Below are 21992 nucleotides of genomic sequence, written 5' to 3'. Positions count from 1 at the left end.
CTTTAGGTAGCGACTCCTGGTTGACATTCCAGATTTGTTTTGATCACCCTATTTGTGTCCGTTTTTCCCTCTTCATTCATGTACCTTTTACAATCCACCAGTCTGCTTGGCTCCCACCCTACCATCCTTGATAAATATGGAAACAAAACAACCACTCTGCTGTGGTCCAGCCATCATCTCACTCGGTTCTCAGAAATTCAAAAATCAGTAGGACTTATTAGCTTCTCCCATTTGATTTTCTTCCTGCAGAATTTTCTTTAGAGCTGTAACCTTGCTCTACTGTCACATTTTTGTCTTTTGAAACAATGTTCTACGTTCTAGAAATCATGCAGGCAGAATATACGTTCCCTATCTCCAATACACATTGTGCAAAACTGAAAGAGAAAAGGGACACAGCAGAGAATGCATGGGCACCCTTTTAGGGGGCAGAAGTAAATTGACTTTCTGGGCCTTACTCACACTATGCCCATTTGTTTTTCTTTTATAGACTAGGATCACGAGAATGTTCAACAGAAGAATTGCCAAGAGGGCTAGAATCTCACCAGATGGTGGCATTAATAATGGAACAAACTAGAACTGATGACAGAGACATCAAGTCTGAAAATGACACAAAGAATATAAATACTGCGAGATGGCTCCCCCCTCCCAAATTCTGCCTCTTGCCAAATAGCTTCATTTCTTCCACATTATCCGTGGTAAAATATGGAACACAGAATCACGCGTCACGTCCAAAAATGCTCTGCTAGTGACATCGTAGGGTTCACTCCTTTTTGTCATACATGACTTTCAATAATAAATTGATGGTTATTAAAATCACAGGACATTTAATAGGAGCTTATTTTACTTGCATCACCACTTTGATTCAAAAAAGGATTTAAGGTGAGAAGGAAAAAGGGTAAACAAAGGCCAGAGCTTTACCTACAATCAGAACTGAAGTAGATCTCTAGGAATGAATGCCGTGTAGTTCCCCTTGCCCCACCTGGGTGACTCTAATGCGTGTGGCATCTCTCCTCTCCCGCCGCCATCTAACCCACGCACTCCCCTGTGGTTGGGCAGACGTAAAACTCAGAATTTAGTTAGCAGATGGCAAGCTGCACACGTGTAGAGGCACAGTCTTGAATCTGGAGACCGAGATCCAGTTGTACATCTTTGTTCGCCATCAGCATTGTAACTCCCCTGACCCACATACAATTTTCCTGCCCACAAAAGTCCCAACTTCCCCCCGACTCCACGCTCCCCACCCCCGAAGACCCACAGACATACAGGAAAGGTCTCCCAAGTCCGTGTACTCTTCAACACAGACACTGAAAATGACCCTCACTAAAATTGTTAGGATCCCCTAACAATACCTACCCTGTTCTGGAAGCTGTGTGGTTGTGCAGTGCCAGTCCCAAGGTCCTCTACTTGCCATGTCTGAATTATTGCCAGAATGAGGACCAGGAGTTCAGGAAAGGGGAGTAATGATTTTAGGATTCAAACAAAAATCAGAAGGAATTGGAATTCTCAAAATGAAACGTAGCTGAGGTGCAAAGTAATAAAGGGTCGAATGATGCAAAAGAAAGGGTTCCAAAAGCTTGGGTGTGTGTGTGCACACACACGTGTGTGTGTAGCGTATGTAGTATACATAATATAAATGTATAAATTATTCCAAAAAGAAATCATCAGCATGAAAATTCAAAGCAATCATATGTAAAATATACAAAAAGTATGACAACTAGCAAGAACTGTTGGTTACTAGGCCTTCTTATGTGTCAGATTCTGCTTTAAATGCTGTCCATACAGTGTCTTATTTCATTTTAATCCTCATAACAACCCTGTAAAACAGATACTATTCTTATTTTGCAGATAAGGAAACTAAAGCTTGGTGAGGTTAAGTCACTTGCTCAGGGTTCACGCTAAGAGTAGCAAAATGAGGAATCAAATCAGGGCCCGCCTGCCTCCCAGGTGAGGTCTGACCATTACCTTGTGCTGCCTCCCAGTGGCAAGAGCTGGTAATTACCAAACATGAATTCTAGGGGTTCCTCCTTCATTTCTCTAAAACTGTTTCTACCTATGAGATGAGATGGGTTGGGCAAAAATGATCTCCAAAGTCCATTTTTTATCCAGCATTCTTCATTGCACCAGATTTGCAAAAATATGTCCACGTATCATATCGATTCTTAAGTATCCTGACTTCATGACCAAATTGATGCCGATTTATTCAGCCCGGAATTTATAAATTACACATTATGACTAATTTGTGTCACCTTTGCATTCTCGGCACTGGGAACAGTTGTCTTTCACACCAGAGGGTCTCAGAAACGACTAGCACATCCTCAGGGACCTATGTAAGACCATTAAGCCACCTCCACACTTGTCTTTTTTGGAAAAAGGAAAGAAAAACTGGGGGAAAAATGGAGCTAATGGAGCTAGAATTGAAGTTAAAGATAATTTATTGAGTTCACTCTGTTTTATAAGTGATTAAATTAGGACCAGAGACGACATTTTTGTTATATCGATATTGGTATTACCAGTATTATAATTACTACTGTCATCATTTTCATCTTCTAAGGGTCCGACTGGCTGAGAATTCTTCCTTCTTTATTCACTGTGAACTGTCCCAGGAGAAGAAGTGTCAGAGGCTCTTGCCTTTTTTTTCTGAGCTGGAGATTTAGGAACCACAGCCCTCTGCCCTCTTTTAGTCCCCACTCCACACACACACACACACACACACACACACACACACACACAACTCATTCAGGAATTCCACCCTTAATCTTTAGATTACGGACAATTATTTTCCTTAGTGTATACAGTTTTGAGACAAAATTACTTACAAAAATTTGGGGTGGGGGGACTTCCCCAGTGGCGCAGTCGTTAAGAATCCACCTGCCAATGCACGGGTCACAGGTTCGAGCCCTGGTCCAGGACGATCACACATGCCGCAGAACAACTAAGCCCCTGCACCACAACTACTGAGCCTGCACTCTAGAGCCCATGAGCCACAACTACTGAGCGCGTGTGCCGCAAAAAAAAAAAAAAAGAATAATACGTCTTGACCAAATGGGGGTTATTCCAGAAATAAAGGACTAGTTTAACATATGAAAGCCAATGTAATTAATGACATTAACAAAATAAATGAGAAAAATCAATAAATGAGAAAAATGAGCAAAATTCAAATAAACCTACAAACAGACTATTGATAATTAAGAAATTTATCAAGGGTCCTGGATCACTATACAAAAATCAGTTGTATTTCTATATGAGAGTGACAAACAAGCAGAAAATAAAATTTAGAATTACCGTTTACCATAGCATCAAAACATAACATATCTCTAAATAATCTAATGAAAGATGTATAAAATGTCTGCACTGAAAACTGCAAAGCATTAATGGGAATTTTTTAAATAAACTTAAGTAAATAGAAGGGTGTACCCTAATCATTGACTGGAAAATTCAATGTTGTTAAGATATCAGTTCTCCGAAAATTGATTTATAAATTCAGAGCAATTCCAATAAAATCATAATCGGTTTTCTTTTTTGCTGGGGAGCTGGGAAGAAATGGATAAGCTGATTCTAAGATTTATATGGAAGTGCAAAGGACCTAAAATGCCCAAGGAAATACTGAAGAAGTAGAACAAAGCTAGTGCATTTAATCCACTAGATATAAAACATACTAAAAAACCACAGATATTAAGACAATGCAGTACTGTTACTAGAATACACAAAGAGACCAATATAATAGAAATAAGAGTTTAGAACAGATGCACAAGTCTCCTGCATCTCATTTGTGAGGGAAAAACTCCACTGCAGTTCAGTGGGAAAAGGTACATGGGGCTGGGTCAGTTGGACAGTTATACAGAAAAAACAAACAAACCTGGACCCCCTACCTTATACCAACCTACATATAAAAGTTGAGGCAACTTATAAAAGAAATATAGGAGAATAATACAAGAGAACATCGTCATAAGAGTAGGCAAATATTTCTTAAACATGCAACAAAAATAATAAAAAATAAAATATAATTAAATTGGACATCATTAACAGAACATGCATTCATGAAACAACACCACAAGACAGTGAAAAAGAAAACCACAGAATGAGGGTTGATATGTGCAATACATGCTTTAACAACAGACTCATATTCAGAATATATAAAGAATTCCTACAAATTAATAAGGAGACACAGACAAGCCAATTAAATGATAGGCAAAACGCTTGAACTTTACCATAGAAGAATATTAAAGTGGCCAAAATTAAGCACAAAAGTTGCTCAATATCATCAGTAAGAAGAATTACAAGTTAAAAGTACAATGAGATAACACTTCCCATTCAGTAGAATGGCTAAGACAGAAAGACTGAAAATATTGGGTGTTTGATAGTAATGTGGTATAACTAAAACACTTACAGTGTTTCTAATAGTGTCAATGTGTATAACCACTTTGGAAAAATGCTTGGTGGTACTTTGCAAAACTAAACATGCATATACTCTGCAACCCAGCAATTCCTCTTCTAGGTATATACCTAATAGAAATGAGTGCATATGTCCTATAAAATACACATAAAACAACATTCATAGCAACTTTATGCATAATAACTAAAGGCTGCAAACAACAAATTTTCATCAATATTACAATGAAAGTAAGTCTTGTGTCCATACAATAGAGCCCTAGAGAAATGAAAGATAACTACTACTACACGCAACAATATTAATGAATCCTGAGGAAAAAATATTGAGTAACAGAGGCAGAAACAAAAGAATACATAATGTATTACTCCATTTATATAGAATGCAAAACAAATAAGACCTATCCAGGTCAGAATAATGGTTACTTCTAAGGGTAATGTTTCTGATTGGAAAGAATAATTAAATAAGCAATTGGAGATATTAAATAACATCTCAGAAAACAGATAAACAATAAGACGAAAATAAGAACTGACCAAATTTGGTTAAGAATTTGAGATAAAAGACAAAACATCTCAGAAATAAAGATTAAATTACTAGGTGCCTAAGGGAGAATAGGATGACCAAAAAAATGTCATAAGGGACATCACAAATAGAAATCACAAGTAGGAATGAGAAAAGCCAAGAAAACGGAAGCAGAGAGACAAGAATGCAAATCAAATCTAACACAAATATAAGTAGAATACCCGAAGAAGAAAAATGAAATACAAGAACTAGAATACGTAAAACTATAATTTAAGAAAGCTTTCCTGAAAAATAGAAGTACCGAATCTACATATTAAAAAGGTATAGCACATATATGAAAACAGACTCCAAGTCATAACCAAAGAAATTATTATAATTTATAGAAAAAATCTTCTGAACCTCCAGGGAAAATGACCAAATCACTTACCAAAGGAAGAAAATCAAGTTGGCATCAGGTTTCTTGACAGTAACATTTACCGCAGGAATATAATGGAGAAACATCTACAATAAAACAAGAAAAGAGAGTGTGAAATGAGGCTTTTATATCCAAGCAACCTTCCTTCACATATCAAAGCTACAGAAAAATAGTTTTGAACATGCAAAAACTCAGGGGATATGACCCATGAGCTCCTTTTGAGGAAGCTCATACTTGGAAAAACTGGTAAAAGGAAATTAGTAGTGAGCATTAAATATATTTAACTGAAGATCTAAGACTAAAACAAAGGTGAGAATAAGGGTGAAAGAACAGTATGTAAACATTAAACTACCTGACAAAGTAAAAACAGCACAACTTAAAAAGGAGAAAAAAAGAAAGGAAAAAGTATGATTACTTCCTTGATTTACTTGTAAATAAGTGTTGGGAAACAGATTTTATCATTTCAAGCTAAAAAAATAAAATAACAAGAGCCAAATAGCAGAAGGAGAGAGAGAGGGGAGAAAGGATAGAAAGGAGGGGAGGGGAAGGGGAGGAGAACTGAGGGGAGGGGACAGGGGAGACAAGGAAGAAGGGGAGGAAGGAATGAAGGAAGGAAAAAATCATGAAATGAATAAAAATGGGTTTCTATTGGGGTGGAGGGAAATGATGTGAGAGAGAGAGATAGAAACAATATTTTTCTGATGACACATTTATATAGTTTTCACTTTTGAACCACATAAGTTTACATATTTTAAAGAATAAAATTAATTTTTAAAACTCTAAAATCAATAGTAAACTGATACTAGTGAACCTAACTAGATATGTAATTAGTAACATAACACTGCAAGGAAAAAAAATAGTTACATGACTTTAAAACAGTACTTTAACCATACCTCTTTAATAGGCTATAAGGACAAGAACTACAAAGAAATACTCACATTTATTTAGTGACTTTATTATAATCAGTAATAATAGAATTTTGAAATTTTTAATGTATATTGTAGCATAAGTCAAATAAGCAATCTTGTTAGGAAGAAAAGATCTTCAGAGCAGGAGAAAAGAGTTTGAAATTAATATTAAGTAAAATCTTATAATGTTGATTTAATTTGATGACATCAATATAATTACTTTGAAACATGTAAACATTTTCATCTTTATGCTTTGAAAGTGCCCAGGAGAAATGATGCTCTGGCCATCAGAATATTGTTTTGAAATGCCATTGGTTATTAAAGGTTCCTTGAAGAAATAGCTGATTCCAGGTCTCTGGTAAAATAGTACAGGTAATTTTGAGACATCTCGTTCTGCCAGAAAGCAAGAAAATGAAGATAATGTAATTACATAAAAAGACACAGGGAAGTCAAAAGGGTTCCTACTGGCCAAAGTTTGAACAACTTAAGCATCAAAAAGCATAATAAAAGGGCAACATGAGAAATCCTGTGGTGATGGATATGTTCTATATTTTACTATGCTATTGTACTATAGTTTTGCAAGATGTTACTACAGTATTGGGGGAACTGTGTAAAGGGTACATGGATTCTGTCTGTATTATTCTTACAACAGCACATGAATCTATAATGATCTCAAAATTTATATTTAAAAAAGAATAATAAAAATAAGAATAGAGCAGAAATCAATGACAGTGAAAACAGGAAATCAACAGAGAAAAATCAGTAAAACCAAAATCTGACTATTTGAAAAGATCAACAAAATCAATCCCTCTAGCCAGGTTAACTAAGAAAAAATGGAGGAGTTCACAAATTAATATCAGAGATGAAAGAGGAGACATTACTACAGAACCCATGGACATAAAGGTAAGAAATGAACACAGTGAACAACTCTATGCCACAAATGTGATAACCTAGATGAAATAGACTATTCCTTGAAAGATACAATCTGTCAAAATTCTCACAAGAAGAACAGACAACATGTATAGGCATATGTATATAAAATAAATTGCTTCAAGAATTAATAACCTTCCAAAACAGAAAACACCCAGCCCAGATGGGTTTACTGGTGAATTCTATCAAACACTGACGGAAGAAATTATGCTAATTCTCTACAATCTTTCGGAGGATAGAAGCAGATGGAACAATTCCTAACTCATTATATGAGGCCACCTTTATCCTAATACCAAACAAAGACAAAGACATTATAAGGAAGGAAAACTGCAAACCAATATTTCTCATGAACACAAATGCAAATATCCTCCAAAAAATTAGCAAATTGAGTCCAACAACATCTAAAAAGAATTACACACAATGACCAAGTGGGATTTATCCCAGGTGTGCAAGGCTTGTTCACCATTCAAAAATCAATTAATATAATCTATCAATACACTAAAAAAGAAAAATCACATGGTTATATCAATAAGTGCAGAAAAAGCACTTAACAAAATCTAACACCCATTTATGATAAAAACTCTCAGTAAACTAGGAACAGAGGGAAGCTTTCTCAACTTGATAAAGAAGAGCCAAAAAATCCCACAGCAAACATCATAGTTAATAATGAGAAACTCAAAATGTTCCCACTAAGATCAGGAACAAGCCAAGGATATATCCTCTTCTTTTCAATGTCATACTGGAAGTCCTAGCTCATGCAGTAAAATAAGAAAAGGTAATAAAAGGTATACAGACTGGGAAGGAAGAAATAAAACTGTCCTGTTTCTCAGATGACATGATCATCTATGTAGAATATTTGAAAGGATTAGCAAAAAAAAAAAAAAATCTCCTGGAAATAATAAATGATTATAGCAAGACATCAGGATACACTTTAATATACAAAAGTCATTCACTTTCTTATATCTCATCAATGAACAAGTAGAATTTGAAATTAAAAACAATACCATTTACATTAGCACCCACCAAAATTAAATACTCAGGTATAAATCTAACAAAATATGCAAAAGATCTATATGAGGAAAACTACAAAACTGACGAATGAAATCAAAGATCTAAATAAATGGAGGGATGTTCCATATTTATAGATAGGAAGACTCAATATTGTCAAGGTATCAGTTTATCTCAACTTGATCTATAGATTTAATGCAATCTCATTCAAAATCCCAGCAAGTTATTTTGCATATATCAACAATCAATTCTAAAGTTTATATAGAGAGGCAAAAGATCTAGAATAGACAACAAAATATTAAAGAAGAATAAAGTTGGAGGACTGAAACTACCTGACTTCAATACTTATTATAAAGCTACAGTAGGGCTTCCCTGGTGGCGCAGTGGTTGAGAGTTTGCCTGCCGATGCAGGGGACACAGGTTCGTGACCCGGGTCGGGAAGATCCCACATGCCGTGGAGTGGCTAGGCCCGTGAGCCATGGCTGCTGAGCCTACGCGTCTGGAGCCTGTGCTCCGCAACGGGAGAGGCCACAACAGTGAGAGGCCCACGTACCGCAAAAAAAAAAAAAAAAAAAAAAAAAGCTACAGTGATCAAAACAGTGTAGTATTCACAAAGCAAAAACCTAGACTAGATACACAAATGATAAAGAGAAAGGAATCTAAGCACACTACTACAGAAAATCAACCAATCACAAAGGAAGAGAGCAAAGAAAGAAGAAAGGAAAAAGGAATTACAGTCAGAAAAATTAACAAAATGGAAATAGTTAAGTTCATACCTAATAATAATTACTTTAAATATAAATGTACTAAGTTCTCCAATTAAAATATATACAGTGGCTAAATGGATAAAAGCAAACAAACAAACAGAAAATCAAGACCAAACTATTTGCTGTCTACAGGAGACACAGTTCAGCTTTAAGTACACACAGAGATTGAAAGTAAAGACATGGAAAAATATATTCCATGCCAATGGAAATGAAAGAAAGCAAGGGTAGCTATACTCATAAAAGACAAAATAAACTTTAAGCCAAAGACTGTAAAAAGATACAAAGAAAATCATTATATAATGATAATGATATCAAGAGGACATGACATTTGCAAATATTTATGCACCCAACATAGGGTCACCTAAACATACAAAGCAAATATTAATGGACCTGAAGGGAGAACCAATCACACTCTTTGGTATCTGCCAAAAAGAGTTGAAAATTTATGTCCATACAAAAACCCACACATGGATGTTTATAGCAGCTCAGTTCATAATTGCCAAAAGTGGTAAGCAATGAAGAGGGCCTTCTCTAGATGAATGGATAAACTGTGGTATATCCAGACAATGGAATATTATTCAGCATTGAAAAGAAACCCGCTATCAACTCATGAAAAGACAGGGAGGAACCTTATATGCCTAATACTATGTGAAAGGAGCCAGTCTGAAAAGCCTGGATGATTCCAATTATATAACATTCTGGAAAAGGCAAAGCTATGTAAGCAGTAAAAAGATCAATGGTTGCCAAGAGTTTGGGGGAGGTTGGAAGGAGGAATGAATAGGTGAGGCACAGAGGATTTTTAGGGCACTGAAAACACTCTTTGATACCATAATGATGAGTACATGTCATGATACATTTGTCCAAACTCATAAAATGTGCAACACCAAGAGTGAACAGTAATATGAACTATGGACTTTGGGCAATTATGACATGTCACTGTAGGTTCATTAATTGTAGCAGATGTACCACACTGGTGGGGGATGATAATGGGGGGGCTGTGCGTATGGAGTTCAGAGAGTATGTTAATCCTGGAACAACACAGGTTTGAACTGCACAGGTCCACTTATATGCAGATTTTTTTCAATAAATAGGAACTGCAGTACTACACCATCTGCAATCGGTTGAATGCTTGGATGTGGAACTGCCTATACATAGTGCTGACTATAAAGTTATACGTACATTTTTGATTGCTTGGGGCTCAGCACCCAAACCCCTGCATTGTTCAAGGGTCAGCCAGCTATGGGAAATCTCCGTACTTTATTGATCTCTGTATCTTTACCCTCTCAATTTTGCTGTGAACCTAAAATTTCTCTAAAAAAACATAAAGTCTTAGTGAAATTGATCAGGACCCTGTGGGGCTCCTGGGCACAAAAGTCTTTCCATATCCCCTGCACAAGTCCTTCCATGTCCCCTGTTTCTTATTTGTATGAAGTAGGCTTCCTTCAGCCTCCGTGACCTTCCCTAATTTCCAAAGGGCAGGTTCAAATAGTTGTCAGTCAGAGTAGTGAGGGGTTGAGGAGACAAGGGAGGAGCAGTCAAGAAACAAGCATGCAGCCTTGGGGCAGGGTCCTGGTTCCCCTCAAGGGATACTTAATACTACCTCAAGGATACCTTTGGAACAGGGTCCTGGTTCCTCCTCAAGGGATTACCTAACACTACTTCAAGGATACCTTTGAGACAGGGTCCTGGTTCCTCCTCAAGGGATACCTAACACTACCTCAAGGATACCTTTGGGACAGGGTCCTGGTTCCTCCTCAAGGAATACCTAACACTACCTCAAGGATACCTAACACTATCTTTGAGCTCTTCTGCAGAACTAAACCCCCCACCAAATGGAAGATGTTACCTACTTAATGAAGCATTCTTCATTCCAGAGAGAAGGTCACAGAAGCCCATCACAAAACCACCTGAAGCCAGATGACCTCTGGATTGAAGGAATTGCAGGCCTTGCAAGCACCCTGATCCTTATCAGCAGCCCTGCTCCTTGACTATAATACTCCCCACAAACCCCCCTGGCTTGGGACGCACTGTTTTGAGGGCATTAGCCCGCCTTTGCCTGGAAAAGCAATAAAGTTATTCCTTTCTACTTCATCCAAACTCTGTCTCCGAGATTCAATTTGGTGCCGGCATACAGAGGCGAATTTTCGGTATCATTAGTAAAAAATAAAATAAAATGAAATAAATTATTGTAACAAAAAAGAAGTGTAATTGATTTGGGCACATTTAAATATATAATAATTCATGAGTCCAATATGGTACTCAGAAAATAGAATCTCCCTCCAAAAATTTCATTGCTGTTACTGAAGGTGACTATTATACCAATCCCATACTCTGAAAACCATTAATTAGAGAAAAGGAATTAAGGATACCCTGACATTCAAGAAGAAACTATATTTCAGAGCAACAAAATGGCCCCAGCTCATAGGGAAAGCTTTTCGGTACCCTTATAGAAGAATGATACCTAATAAGTGTAAAGGAAATGGTAGAAGTGGGAAAATCACCATTTTGTCACTCTGAACGAAATAACTGATTCAGGTTATAATGATTAATGCATGCTAAAATCATTAGGTGAAAGGACAATGGGGAACTGAATATTCACATAGTGCAAAAGTATTATTTCATAGTTAATTTACTAGTCCCAAGGGGAAAAACATCACTTTACAATGGAAAGTTCTGGCTGTCACCACTTTATTCAAAGGGACAATACTTAACATTACTAACAGTGGAACAACCAGATATGATATGACCCCTGGTGTAATGCACATGAAGAATACAGTATCACCTATAAAATATTTAATCCAGCTTTTAGATCTCATTTCCAGTTTACAGGAAATAAAATTTACCACCAGAAACAATTAGACAAATCAAGAATATAGGATATCCTGTAAGACAACAGTCCTGGTATCTTCAAAAGCCAAAGTCATGAAAGAGTGAGATTATGCGTTAAATCAAAATAGAATTATGAAATATTAAAGCCAAAAGTAACGCCTAGTGTTTGACTGGATCCTCGTTAGACAGAACCCCTGACATCAGAATATGAACTGGGCATTAGATGATGTTCAGAATTATTGCTAATTTTCTTAGGTGTGCTCATGGAATCATGGTTTTGCAAAAAAATGTTCTTTCTGGAACTGAATACTGAGGGAGGTATAGGTAAAAACATCATGGTGTCTGTAATTTATTTTAAAATATTTCAGCAAAAGAAAAACTTAAATAGGGCAAAATAATAACACCTGTTTAACTGAGGTGATGGGTATATGAATGCTCGTACTCTAATTGTTTTTCTGTACATTTGAAAACTGTACTTATTGCTTCTCTCCCATTTTGTCTATTCTTCCTTTTGGGGACAAAAAACCATAATGGCAGTTAGAAATATTTCCTAATACACGAAAGGAAAAGCCAACTCCAGTGGCTTAAATAAATCGGGGTTTTATATTTTCTCTCAGCAAGAAGTCCTGAGGGAAGCTGACGTCAGCACCAGAGTCTGTGACGTTCCCTCGGCCTTCCTCTCATCCTTATAAAATCATTTATTCTGTCACAAAATGGTGATTTCCCCGACTCTACTGTTTCCTCGGCGCACTAGCTAGCATTCCTCCACGGGGCAAGCCTGGCCATTGCCCAAGTCAAATCAGGAAAAAGATGGAAGGAAGAGGAGGCAGAACTAACAGACTTGCCCCGGGTCTCACCGTCAAGGATTTCAGGCTAAGAGAGCAAGGATGTGGGTGCTTCCAGCCCCTACAGGACAGGCAGGCAAAGGCAGGGAGAACTTGGACCAGGTGCAGTGTGCAGGCTCCTGCTGTCTGCTGTGACCTTTGTGGACCTCACTATTTGTCCTCCAGGTCTCAGCCTCTCGGATTTCCCATCCTTTTACTTCTTTGCTGCATTCTGGGAAATTTATTAAGAGCTATGTTTCAGTTCAGAATCTTTTCTTTAGTTTTGTCTGATTGACGTTTTTGAAGTTTTTTCTGAACTTCTCATTTTAGTGAGGCTTTCTCTATTACTAGAACTCCCGATTGCCTGTATTCTCTCCTTATGGTTTCTATACTTTATTTTACCTTCTTAAAACATTTTTTATTTATATGGAGACAGATTTCTGATTCCACGATGCCAGGTCGGGGGAGGTCTTCCCCACAGTGCACTCCTGGCCCTTCTCCCCTTCTGGGGACACAGAGTCATTTATTGGACCACCTGGGATGCTCTGCTCAGCTCTGCCCTTTTCCTGTTGGGAACAAGCTTCCCACAAGTGAGGTGTCCTCTGCACCAGACGTGCTCTCCCATCACACGCCCAGCACTACTTGTGCCTGGGTGGGTAGCATCTGCCTAATTCTGGGGTTCAGCCCACCTTCTGCAGATATAAACCACATCCTCCATCTTAGCTACACGCAGTGTTTTGTCACAGATGGTATTTTAGCCTCTATCTGCCTCTTTGACTCATTCCTCTTTTTTTTTTTAATAATACACGTGGGGAACACGTCAAACCCTCCATATTTATTTATATTATTTATCAGATTATTTTACTATGATCTTAAGTTGTTGAGGAACTTTGTGCTGCTGACTCACTGGTGGTGGAAGATTTCCTCACATGATTTCACAATGTCTCACTGAAAGCCCATCCAAGCAAAGCTTCATTTCCATTGGACTCTGTGAAGCTTGGGAAACTGAAGTGTCCCACAAGTCACGAATGATGCCATGAGTGTTTCTGTGAGGTATCTGAACTATAGTACTTACCTGGGACCCATTTTTATACTAATTTCACACGCCTGGGTCTTCCCCATGACGCTCCTAGCAGAGCAGAGTCTGGACTTGACATCCCTCAGGCTCTTTTTCTTCCACTCAGAGCCACTGGAGTCACATTTCCTTGCTGTCACCCTGGGCAGTGTTTACAAGATCCTTTTTCTCAGGGACTCCAGCCTTTCCAAGATTCCGGTTTCATGCAGGGAGGAGTCTTGGGGTTACCTCTTTACCTCAAAGTAAGCCTCCTGCCTCCAATTTTATTGCAGCAATATTAATTAATATTTAAGTTGGGGGGATCGTCTCTGTCTTTTATCCTCTGGCAAACAAGATTCTCACAGGGTGAGGTGTTCTTTGCCTGGGATTGAAATTTTCAGGCAGCTTTCTTTTTTAGGATATCTTGTTTTAGTATCAGAATCATGCCTATATTCCACAAAATGAATTTCAAAACATTCCCAATACAGTAATGATCTGAGACAACCAGCTTGCAATTACACAAATTAAGATACAGCTCCCAGGCTGCACACCTCCACAGGACCCTGTCCTCAAGCAGGAGCAGCCCAAGTTCTCATTTGGGGGTAGGGGAGGGCGAGTAAATGGAACATCACATCTTACCATGCTAAATATTTCCACCCCACTTAGGGGTACTGTTTTTTTTTAATTGAGGTGAAATCCACAAAACATAAAATTAATTGACTTAAAGCGAAAAATTTAGTACATTCATAATGTTGTGTAACTACCATCTCTATCATATAGTTCCAAAACATTTTCATCACCCCAAGTTGTTTAGGGCAGAATTGGCATGATACTTATGTGTCAGATTCAGTTTGCCCACATAATTTTTTAGAGCAAGGAGATTATTTGATATTTAAATGTAAGCAAAAACTTACCTAAAGAAGTTAATTGGACCTGGACATTTTTTGGAGGTCGTTAATTAACTACTTGAACAATCTTCTCAAGGACTATGGGTTAAATAGGTATTCTAGTTCTTCCTCAATTTTAACTCCTATTTCCTAAGAATATCATCTGTTTCACTGAGATGTCTAAACTTATCAAAATAGTATCTAGCTATTGTATATTTCCCTGTAATTAATTAGGGAAATTATAGCTTCTCCAAAGCTGTTTTATATCTTTCTTGGTCTTACAGCTCTCTTATGTTGTACTTTCTGGTTTTTATGCTTCCCTTGAGAATTCTTTTGACTTGTCTTCTCTTATACGGACCACATGTATTCTCCACCCTTGCCCCTCATTTGGAAGTGATTCAGCTTGGTTTCACTTTAAGTATCAGTAATATTTCCTGTTTGATACCTGCAACTATATTGCTCTATGGCAAACTGTGTTTGACATGACAGGAACTTGATACATGTTTATTAAATGAATGAGTATCACATCAATTCTGCCTTGAACACACCCAGCATATACTACATTCCACCATATTGTACTAGCTATCATTATAATCCTATCTTTCCTTCCATTAATTCTTCTTCTACACTACAGGTCTTCGTTTTACTAAGAGATTTGATCATGACCCATCCTTTCTTAAAAATGGCCAATGGCTCTCTAATGCCAAACTCTTCAGAGAACTTTGCCTGCTTTTCTACTTCACTTCCAGTTTTATAAACTGTCCACATGAGCCCTGTCTCTGAACAGGCCCTCATATTCACACTTCGGTACCTTTCCAATCCACTCCCTGTACACTTCCTGTTGAGTCTCACACCCAACCCCTCAGAGGTCACTGCCTCTCTGACTTCCTGTCCCCATAGCACGAATTTACTCCCTTACTCTGTTCCCAGTCTTTTAAACGTAACTCTTTTAGAAAATTTAGTTCATTAATTATACTTCAATTGTTTCCTTCCATTTCAGATGAAGAACCCCTTAGACCAAAGAACAATTATTCATCTTTTATACCAATAACTGTTATAATGCTTGGTACATAATAGTACCAAGTAATTAGTACTTTAATAAAGGCCTAAGCCGAATTTCTAACACTAGACAATTTCTGCTCCAGTGAAAGTTAAATCTACCTCTCCACACTAACTTGGAGCCCCAATCACAGCCTTTTCCCCTAGGAAATGTGTTGAGTTAGTAATAGAATCTCTCCCAGGAGAAACCCCCCGCCCCATACACGTAATTTTGCATTTCATTTCATGGGCCCTGACAATCAAGTTCCACCGTCTCAACACTGTGGCTGGAAACTGAAGTTTCCCTACTCACAGAAGAGGGGCTGGCTCAGTGGAAAGGCCAGGCTGTGAGAACACAGAATCAAGGTCTAATAATGGCTCCTACACTCAGCACAAGTTAATACTTCAGCTTTAAGACTCAATTCCCAATTTTTTAAATGTGAATACGTACCTACTTTGCTAATTTGTCCTCACCGCACGTTCATGAAACACCTAGCACAATACGGACATAAAATTTTCTTTTTAATTACAACTGTGTCATGAAACAGGCACGGAATCTCCCTGCCACTGTTTCACGAGAGAGACGTAATAATGCAGCTGTCCCTTCCCACTTGCAAAAGGAATGGGAAAAGGAGTATTCATAATCCAAATACTGCTAATGTGGGGGCCATTTATATTTAAAAGTAAAACCTATTATTTTATATAATTTTCAATATATTCAAATAAATATTTAACCTTAAACACCTCAGGTTTGTAGTAGTGTGACTGTTGTCTATCTTCTCACGATGGTGTATCAAGAGATTCATGGGACTCCCATGATCAGAATTCCCTTTATTTCCTTCTATATTAATGTCCTCTTTGTAAACGTAACCACCAGACTGCACCTGACAGATAGCAATCAAATAAGTATCTTTTCAGTAACAGCCATAACTTTGGAATCTAAAATTCATTGAAAACTATTACCTCCCAGCCTCAACCCATATCGATTGCTAAATCAATACAATGAAAAACAAGCTTCAGAGGTTTCTCCAGATATTTAATGCAAGATGCCACGTAGCCACAGTCCAAGAGAGGCGGTTACCATTAGGGGAGTGATAGCCCTACTGAATGAAACAAATCAAAATACCGTGATACAGCTACAAGCCTTACACAGATGTATTTCTGTTCTAATTATAATGTAGCCAGTTTGATAAATAAGGTTGCCTCTTGTGCTTTTTTCCTACTTTAGGTTATATACCTTATAGATGAGACAGTCAACCTGACTGGTTTAAGAGCTCTAAAGAGTATTAAAGAGCATTATTTTTACTATAGACCTTTTTTTTTTTTCCAATTAAGAATGGGAAGACACAGCCTTTGGTATAAATAACTTATTCCCATGACAGTATTTAAAGGATATCATCAGTGTTGGTTGTCAGTTGTGCAGTCTTTTGGTAAGGGGGTAGCTAGGGCCTCTTTGCTCTCAGTGAGTGCTCTGGGCTGATGGATAAACACACTGAACTTAACACCCTGGTTGTTGGCAGCTCTGACAAAACCACTATTGGCAGTCATTGTGATGGCTTTTAGGGTGTCTCCTGTCCCAAAAATCGTTAATGAGCGGCTATTGATTTTTGAACTGGACACTAGTTTCAAGGCACGCTCAGAAGGCTGGTCTGGGACCACGTTAATTCGCTTAATTAGCATAGCAGCCCGCTCTCTCTCCCCGGGTCCTCCTAAGGTATCTAGGATAGACTGAAAGTCCTTGACGGCAGATTCGCAGGCAAACAACTCCTTGTCCTTCATAAATGCCTCCAGCTGTGGCAGAACCTGCTCTTTCCTCTCTTGCTCTGCTTGTTCGGTGAGCACTTTTTCTCTGAAGATAAAGCGGCAGCCTCCGTAGCTGAGGGCGGATACATATGTGATTAGAGTAGTAATGTCCAGGTTGGCTCTTGTGCACACGTCAACCTTGATCTCCGTTGGAAACGCGACACTGGCTAGGATGTTTTCTCGGTCTACTCTGGTCACCCGCAAAAGTTCGGGGCCATCATCGTCTGATTCGCTCTCGCTGGCCTGGAGCTCTTCACGCGACTCTAACAGAGAGTTCACGGCTACTATGTCTCCCCTCACAGATACACCCATTTCTTTCAGCTTCTCGGCCATGGGGCTGGAGACACTGTTGTAAAATGCGAAGACGATGTGAGGGTTGCTGTACTGCACCGGCTGCTGGTGACTGGCCTGGAGGAAGTCTTCAGCCTGCTCAACGATGCTTTTGTCGCCATACTGGCCCCGGCCCAGCCAAATGTTATGCAGAGCTTCAGCCTTCCGGCCAATGGCTTTCACCCAGGTATGACCACCATTGGCAACGACATCCACCACAAGGGTCTGCTTTTCACCCAAGGTGTCTGTGTAACCAAATACATGGAGAACGCTGACCACATCTTCCAGGTTTTCTGCCGATTCCACGATGGCTCTTAGGTGTGTCAGGTTAGTGCTCTGTAAATGGGACTCCTTAATGGCTACTTTCCCAGCTTCTACCTTCTGTAGGAATTTTAATTCTGCCTTCAGTTTGCTGCACAGCTTGGCACTACCTTCGATGCCACCTTTTCTCGACCTGGAGAGTGACTCTGCTCTCTTCATCAGTTCCTTGGCTATGGCGATCCGCTCACAAAGCATGGAGTGTGCAGACATGCTGACAGCATTATGCCTTTCCTATGAAAAGAAACAAATCAACCGCAAGCAATTCTCCACTCAGGATTCTAAGACTTCATTCGGACCACAAAGATTATGGAGGCCGGGTCTATGAACCTGGGATTCTGTGTGTCTGATTCTGGAGTGACTCCCTCCTCTGAGAGCTAAGGAAAGGATGATAGCTAGACTTCTGAACTGCTCCTTACGTCCGCTGGGTTCTAACACTCTTTGCGCCTTCATTTCTTCAGCTTGAAGGTCATGGGATCCACAGTATATCCCGGGTTAGGATAAAACGCAGGGGGCTGGCAACCTGCTACATAAGGAATTCCCTTATAAGCAGCCTTACTGTTCGGTTGTCGAGAAATTTTAGTGGAAGGGTCAACATAAAAATGATTAAGATAAATGTATCCACACAGACTAGCTGGTGAACAAACTGTCCAAAACAGGAGACTCTCTCCTCAATTGACCACGCTAACCTTCCATGAGTGGGTCTCCTTCAACCTGCTGCCTCGTTTTCCCAGGGGCACACGGTACACACGCCCAGGAATCCAGACCGCCTCGTACCTGCATGTGACGTCAACCCAGCCCATTTCTAAAGACCGAAGGCGCCCACCAACTCGGCCCCCGCACCCACTCCGAGGAAAACACCCTAAGATAAACTCCACGGAGCAGCCCGCGGCGGCCCGGGCGGGCGGGCCTGAGGTCGGCGGGGCCTTCCGGGCGGGCATCCGGCCCTGCTCGGTCCACCTGCACCGCTGGCCCCGTCGGGCAGGCGCGGGCTCCAAGAGGCCCCACGGCCAGCGCCGGGACGGAGGCGCGGGCAGAGAGCGCTCGGCGGCTCGGCGCCCGCCACCCGACCCGCCGACCCGGCCCAACCCCCTCCCGGCCTCGGAAGGGGCGCCCGGCTCCCCCACCCCCTCGCCCGTTCCCCGGCTCCTCACCGTCAGCGCCCAAGACTGCGAGCGCGAGCAGGCGGGCACGTGCGCGCGAGGCCGGGACCCGTCGAGTAACCTCACTGGGCAGCCCCTTCCCCACTCGGGCCTCAGCTGCTGCTCCGCTGGCGCGAGCTCCGCCTGCGCCAGCCCCGCCGCCTCGGGCTTTTCCCGCGTCACGTGGCCCCGCGCCGGGTGACGCCGAGCCCGCTATTCCCAGGCGGCAGCGCGGCCTCCAGAGCGGGGCTGACGCTAGCGCGGCGGCCATGTTTGTTAAGGGAAGAGGCTTCTTCTACTCCCGCCGCGAGGCGAGCGCGGGGCGCGCGACCGCCTGGCCCCAGGAAAGATGATCTCCCACTGGGGCACCAGCCGCTCGATCCCCAGCGTGCCAGGCAGGCTGAACCCGTATCCTAGCATCTAATCATGGTTAGACTTTGCCTGGGGCGGCAGTCGGTGCATTTTGGTGGAGAAAACCTCCCGATCGCGCCCACCTCCTCTCCGCGGGTCAAGTACACCGTTTTGCCATCAAGCTCAAACCCCTACGAGTGCCAGACACTGGTTGTCGTCTTAGAAAAAGTTTGGCTCATTTTAACAGAAAACTGGCTGGAGAGGTTTGTCAAAGGTTTCACAGCTGTTAAGTGCTGTAGCTGGGATTTCTGACCCCACCCCAAAGCACTTGCCACTGCGCCACCACGGGCTCTCCATTAGAAAGTGTCATTAGAGACGCGCTGCCTTTCTGAAGAGGGCAAACGATTGGTGGCTGGCTTCTGAAGGGCTGGGAAATTGATATTAGCTTTAGTAGAGTGTCCAGAGTCACCCATAAAGTAAGGCTAACTTTAAAATTTTAAGAGGACTTTAAAATTAAGCCTATGTCTGCCTGCTCCTTTCCTAAACCTTACTTAAACGACAGGAAAGGAATAAACCCACAAGACTAAAAAGAACAAGAGATGATTGCACATGAGATATGTCGATACATTTTTTCAAGACAAAGAGCAATGATGACACTTATTCAATGCTTATTATGTGGCAGGCATTGTTCCAAGTGCTTTTCAACATATTTATTCAATCCTCTGAGCCTAAAAGATATGGTTTAGAGTTAAGTCCGCCAGAGAGAGGTTATTTGAAGCCAGGAAGCCTCTCTGCGGAAGTAGTTAGTAGACTACAGATGCCTGGAAGGAAAGGAGGCGGTGAGGAGGGGCTGAAAATGGGCATTGCTTACATGTTGTGTAAGGAACAGACACCAAGTCCTCTCTCCCGTCCCGTGGAGCTGGGACAGTTACCCATCCTTCCCCAGGCGGAAGTCGAGTTTATGAAGACAGGGAATCAGAGGGGTTCCAGACACATTATGAACAGAGTTTAAGCTTTCGTCCTGAACAGTAAAATGCTGTCGGCCCCTTCTCTGCCCCTCACGGAACGCTGGCACTCCTGTCCCACTCCTCTCATCACCCTCTCCCTCAAACCCTTTTTCTCTGGAGAAACAGAGCAAATGAAAGACCACAGAGAAATGGCTTATAGGTGCTGATATTCGGCATCCCCCAGTAGGTAGGTTTGGGATTCACAAACACAATACTTCGAAACATTTTTCTGTTTGGAATCTAAAGGAAACAGAAAGCAGAACAAAAAAAAAATTTTTTTTAAATATCTTTAACTAGCCTCCTCAGATAGAAGATATTTCAGCCATAAATCAAAGAAGAATTCTGTTTTTAAAGGGGAGATAATGGAGTATAGGAAAGACTTCTTCAAAATTAAAAATATCCCAAATCTTAAAAACATCAATAGAAAAGAAGAGTGTAAAAATCTCCTAAAAAGTAGATTTAAAAAAATAGGTGAAAAATATAGCAAAAACAAAAGGCTCCAGTATCCAATTAATAGGAGTTTAAATGTGGAGACATTTCTTTCTAACCTAGAATTTTTAAACCCAGCCAATCAAGAGACAAGAGGAGAAGAAAGAGTTTCAAAGACGCAACCAGCTTGGATTAGAGCAGAAAGAGAGGGTTTCAAGAAACTTCTTGGAATGGTGCTGGGGGAGAGAGGCTGCGAAGGGTTGGGTGAGAACTGTCAGATTACCTTGTATCTGACAGTGAGGAAAACTGTGCAGAGGGTTTAGCAATCCCGTTAGGGGGGAACTGGCAAGAATTAGTGACAGCTACAGAGAAAACAAAGCAAAAAAGTGAGGAAAAGCAATCACAGTATACTCACATACCCCTAATAAAAATCTTTTATGCTAAACATTGTGATCTAATTAAAGCAGAAGGGAAGAGAGGGTGGTATAAGAGTTCTGAATTCTCATCTTGCAGAATAAAATGTTTATATGATGGCTGACCTTCAGGAATCCAGAAATAAGCATAATAAGCCTACTGTTTTGAAATATGGGAGTACCTGATGGAATACTCAAAATGGGAAAAGTGATGAAACTCAGGGACAGGGCCTTTGATCAAGTGTTAAAAGTTATCTAACTTTTAAAATAGGCTCATGCTTAGGAAGCTATCACTTACTTGGCAGGCAGGTATTGCTGGTTCGCTAATAAGGTCCTTGAGAGCAGGGTCAAGGGAGGAGTCTGAACTGAAGGAACCGTGTGAGGCAACGTGACATTAATACAGGACCACTGGACTGGGTTTCAGGAAATTAGGATTCTAAACCAAAGGAGTTACCAACTCTTACATGTTCTCAGGCACTTCATTGAGTATCAGCTTGTGTTTCTTTACAACAGGGGCTCAGAGCTTGCCTACATCAGCAAGGAGACGCGTGATAAAGAGGTGAAGTTAAGGCTTAGAGTTGGCGGTTTCAGTCCATGAACATAGTCGAACAATAGATGAAAAATCCTTTG

At 40.4% G+C, this 21992-nt stretch overlaps 1 protein-coding gene across 4 annotated transcripts in view; it reads right to left on the bottom strand.

Annotated features, from left to right (window-relative positions):
* LOC307191386 (UPF0415 protein C7orf25 homolog) overlaps positions 1–20607 on the bottom strand; it is a 248275-nt gene extending 227668 nt beyond the window's left edge. For 2 of the 4 annotated variants that reach the window (XR_013829740.1, XR_013829741.1), the window contains exons 1-2: positions 19175–20607; positions 5337–5410 (exon numbers count right to left, since the gene is read on the bottom strand). Coding sequence is in view for 1 of the 4 variants with exons in the window: in XM_079931427.1 (XP_079787553.1) it covers positions 16968–18233 (1266 nt within the window). In the remaining 3 variants the exon portion in view is untranslated. Of the gene's footprint in view, positions 1–5336; positions 5411–6452; positions 6585–16596; positions 18255–19174 lie in introns of those variants that run through there. The other 2 variants (XR_013829742.1, XM_079931427.1) reach the window with 2 other exon arrangements.
* Between the last annotated feature and the right edge of the window lie 1385 nt (positions 20608–21992).

Source organism: Stenella coeruleoalba (genome assembly GCF_951394435.1).
Source record: "Stenella coeruleoalba genome assembly, chromosome: 9".
In the NCBI taxonomy this organism is placed as follows: Eukaryota; Metazoa; Chordata; class Mammalia; order Artiodactyla; family Delphinidae; genus Stenella; species Stenella coeruleoalba.
This window is presented reverse-complemented; position numbering and strand designations above follow the sequence as displayed.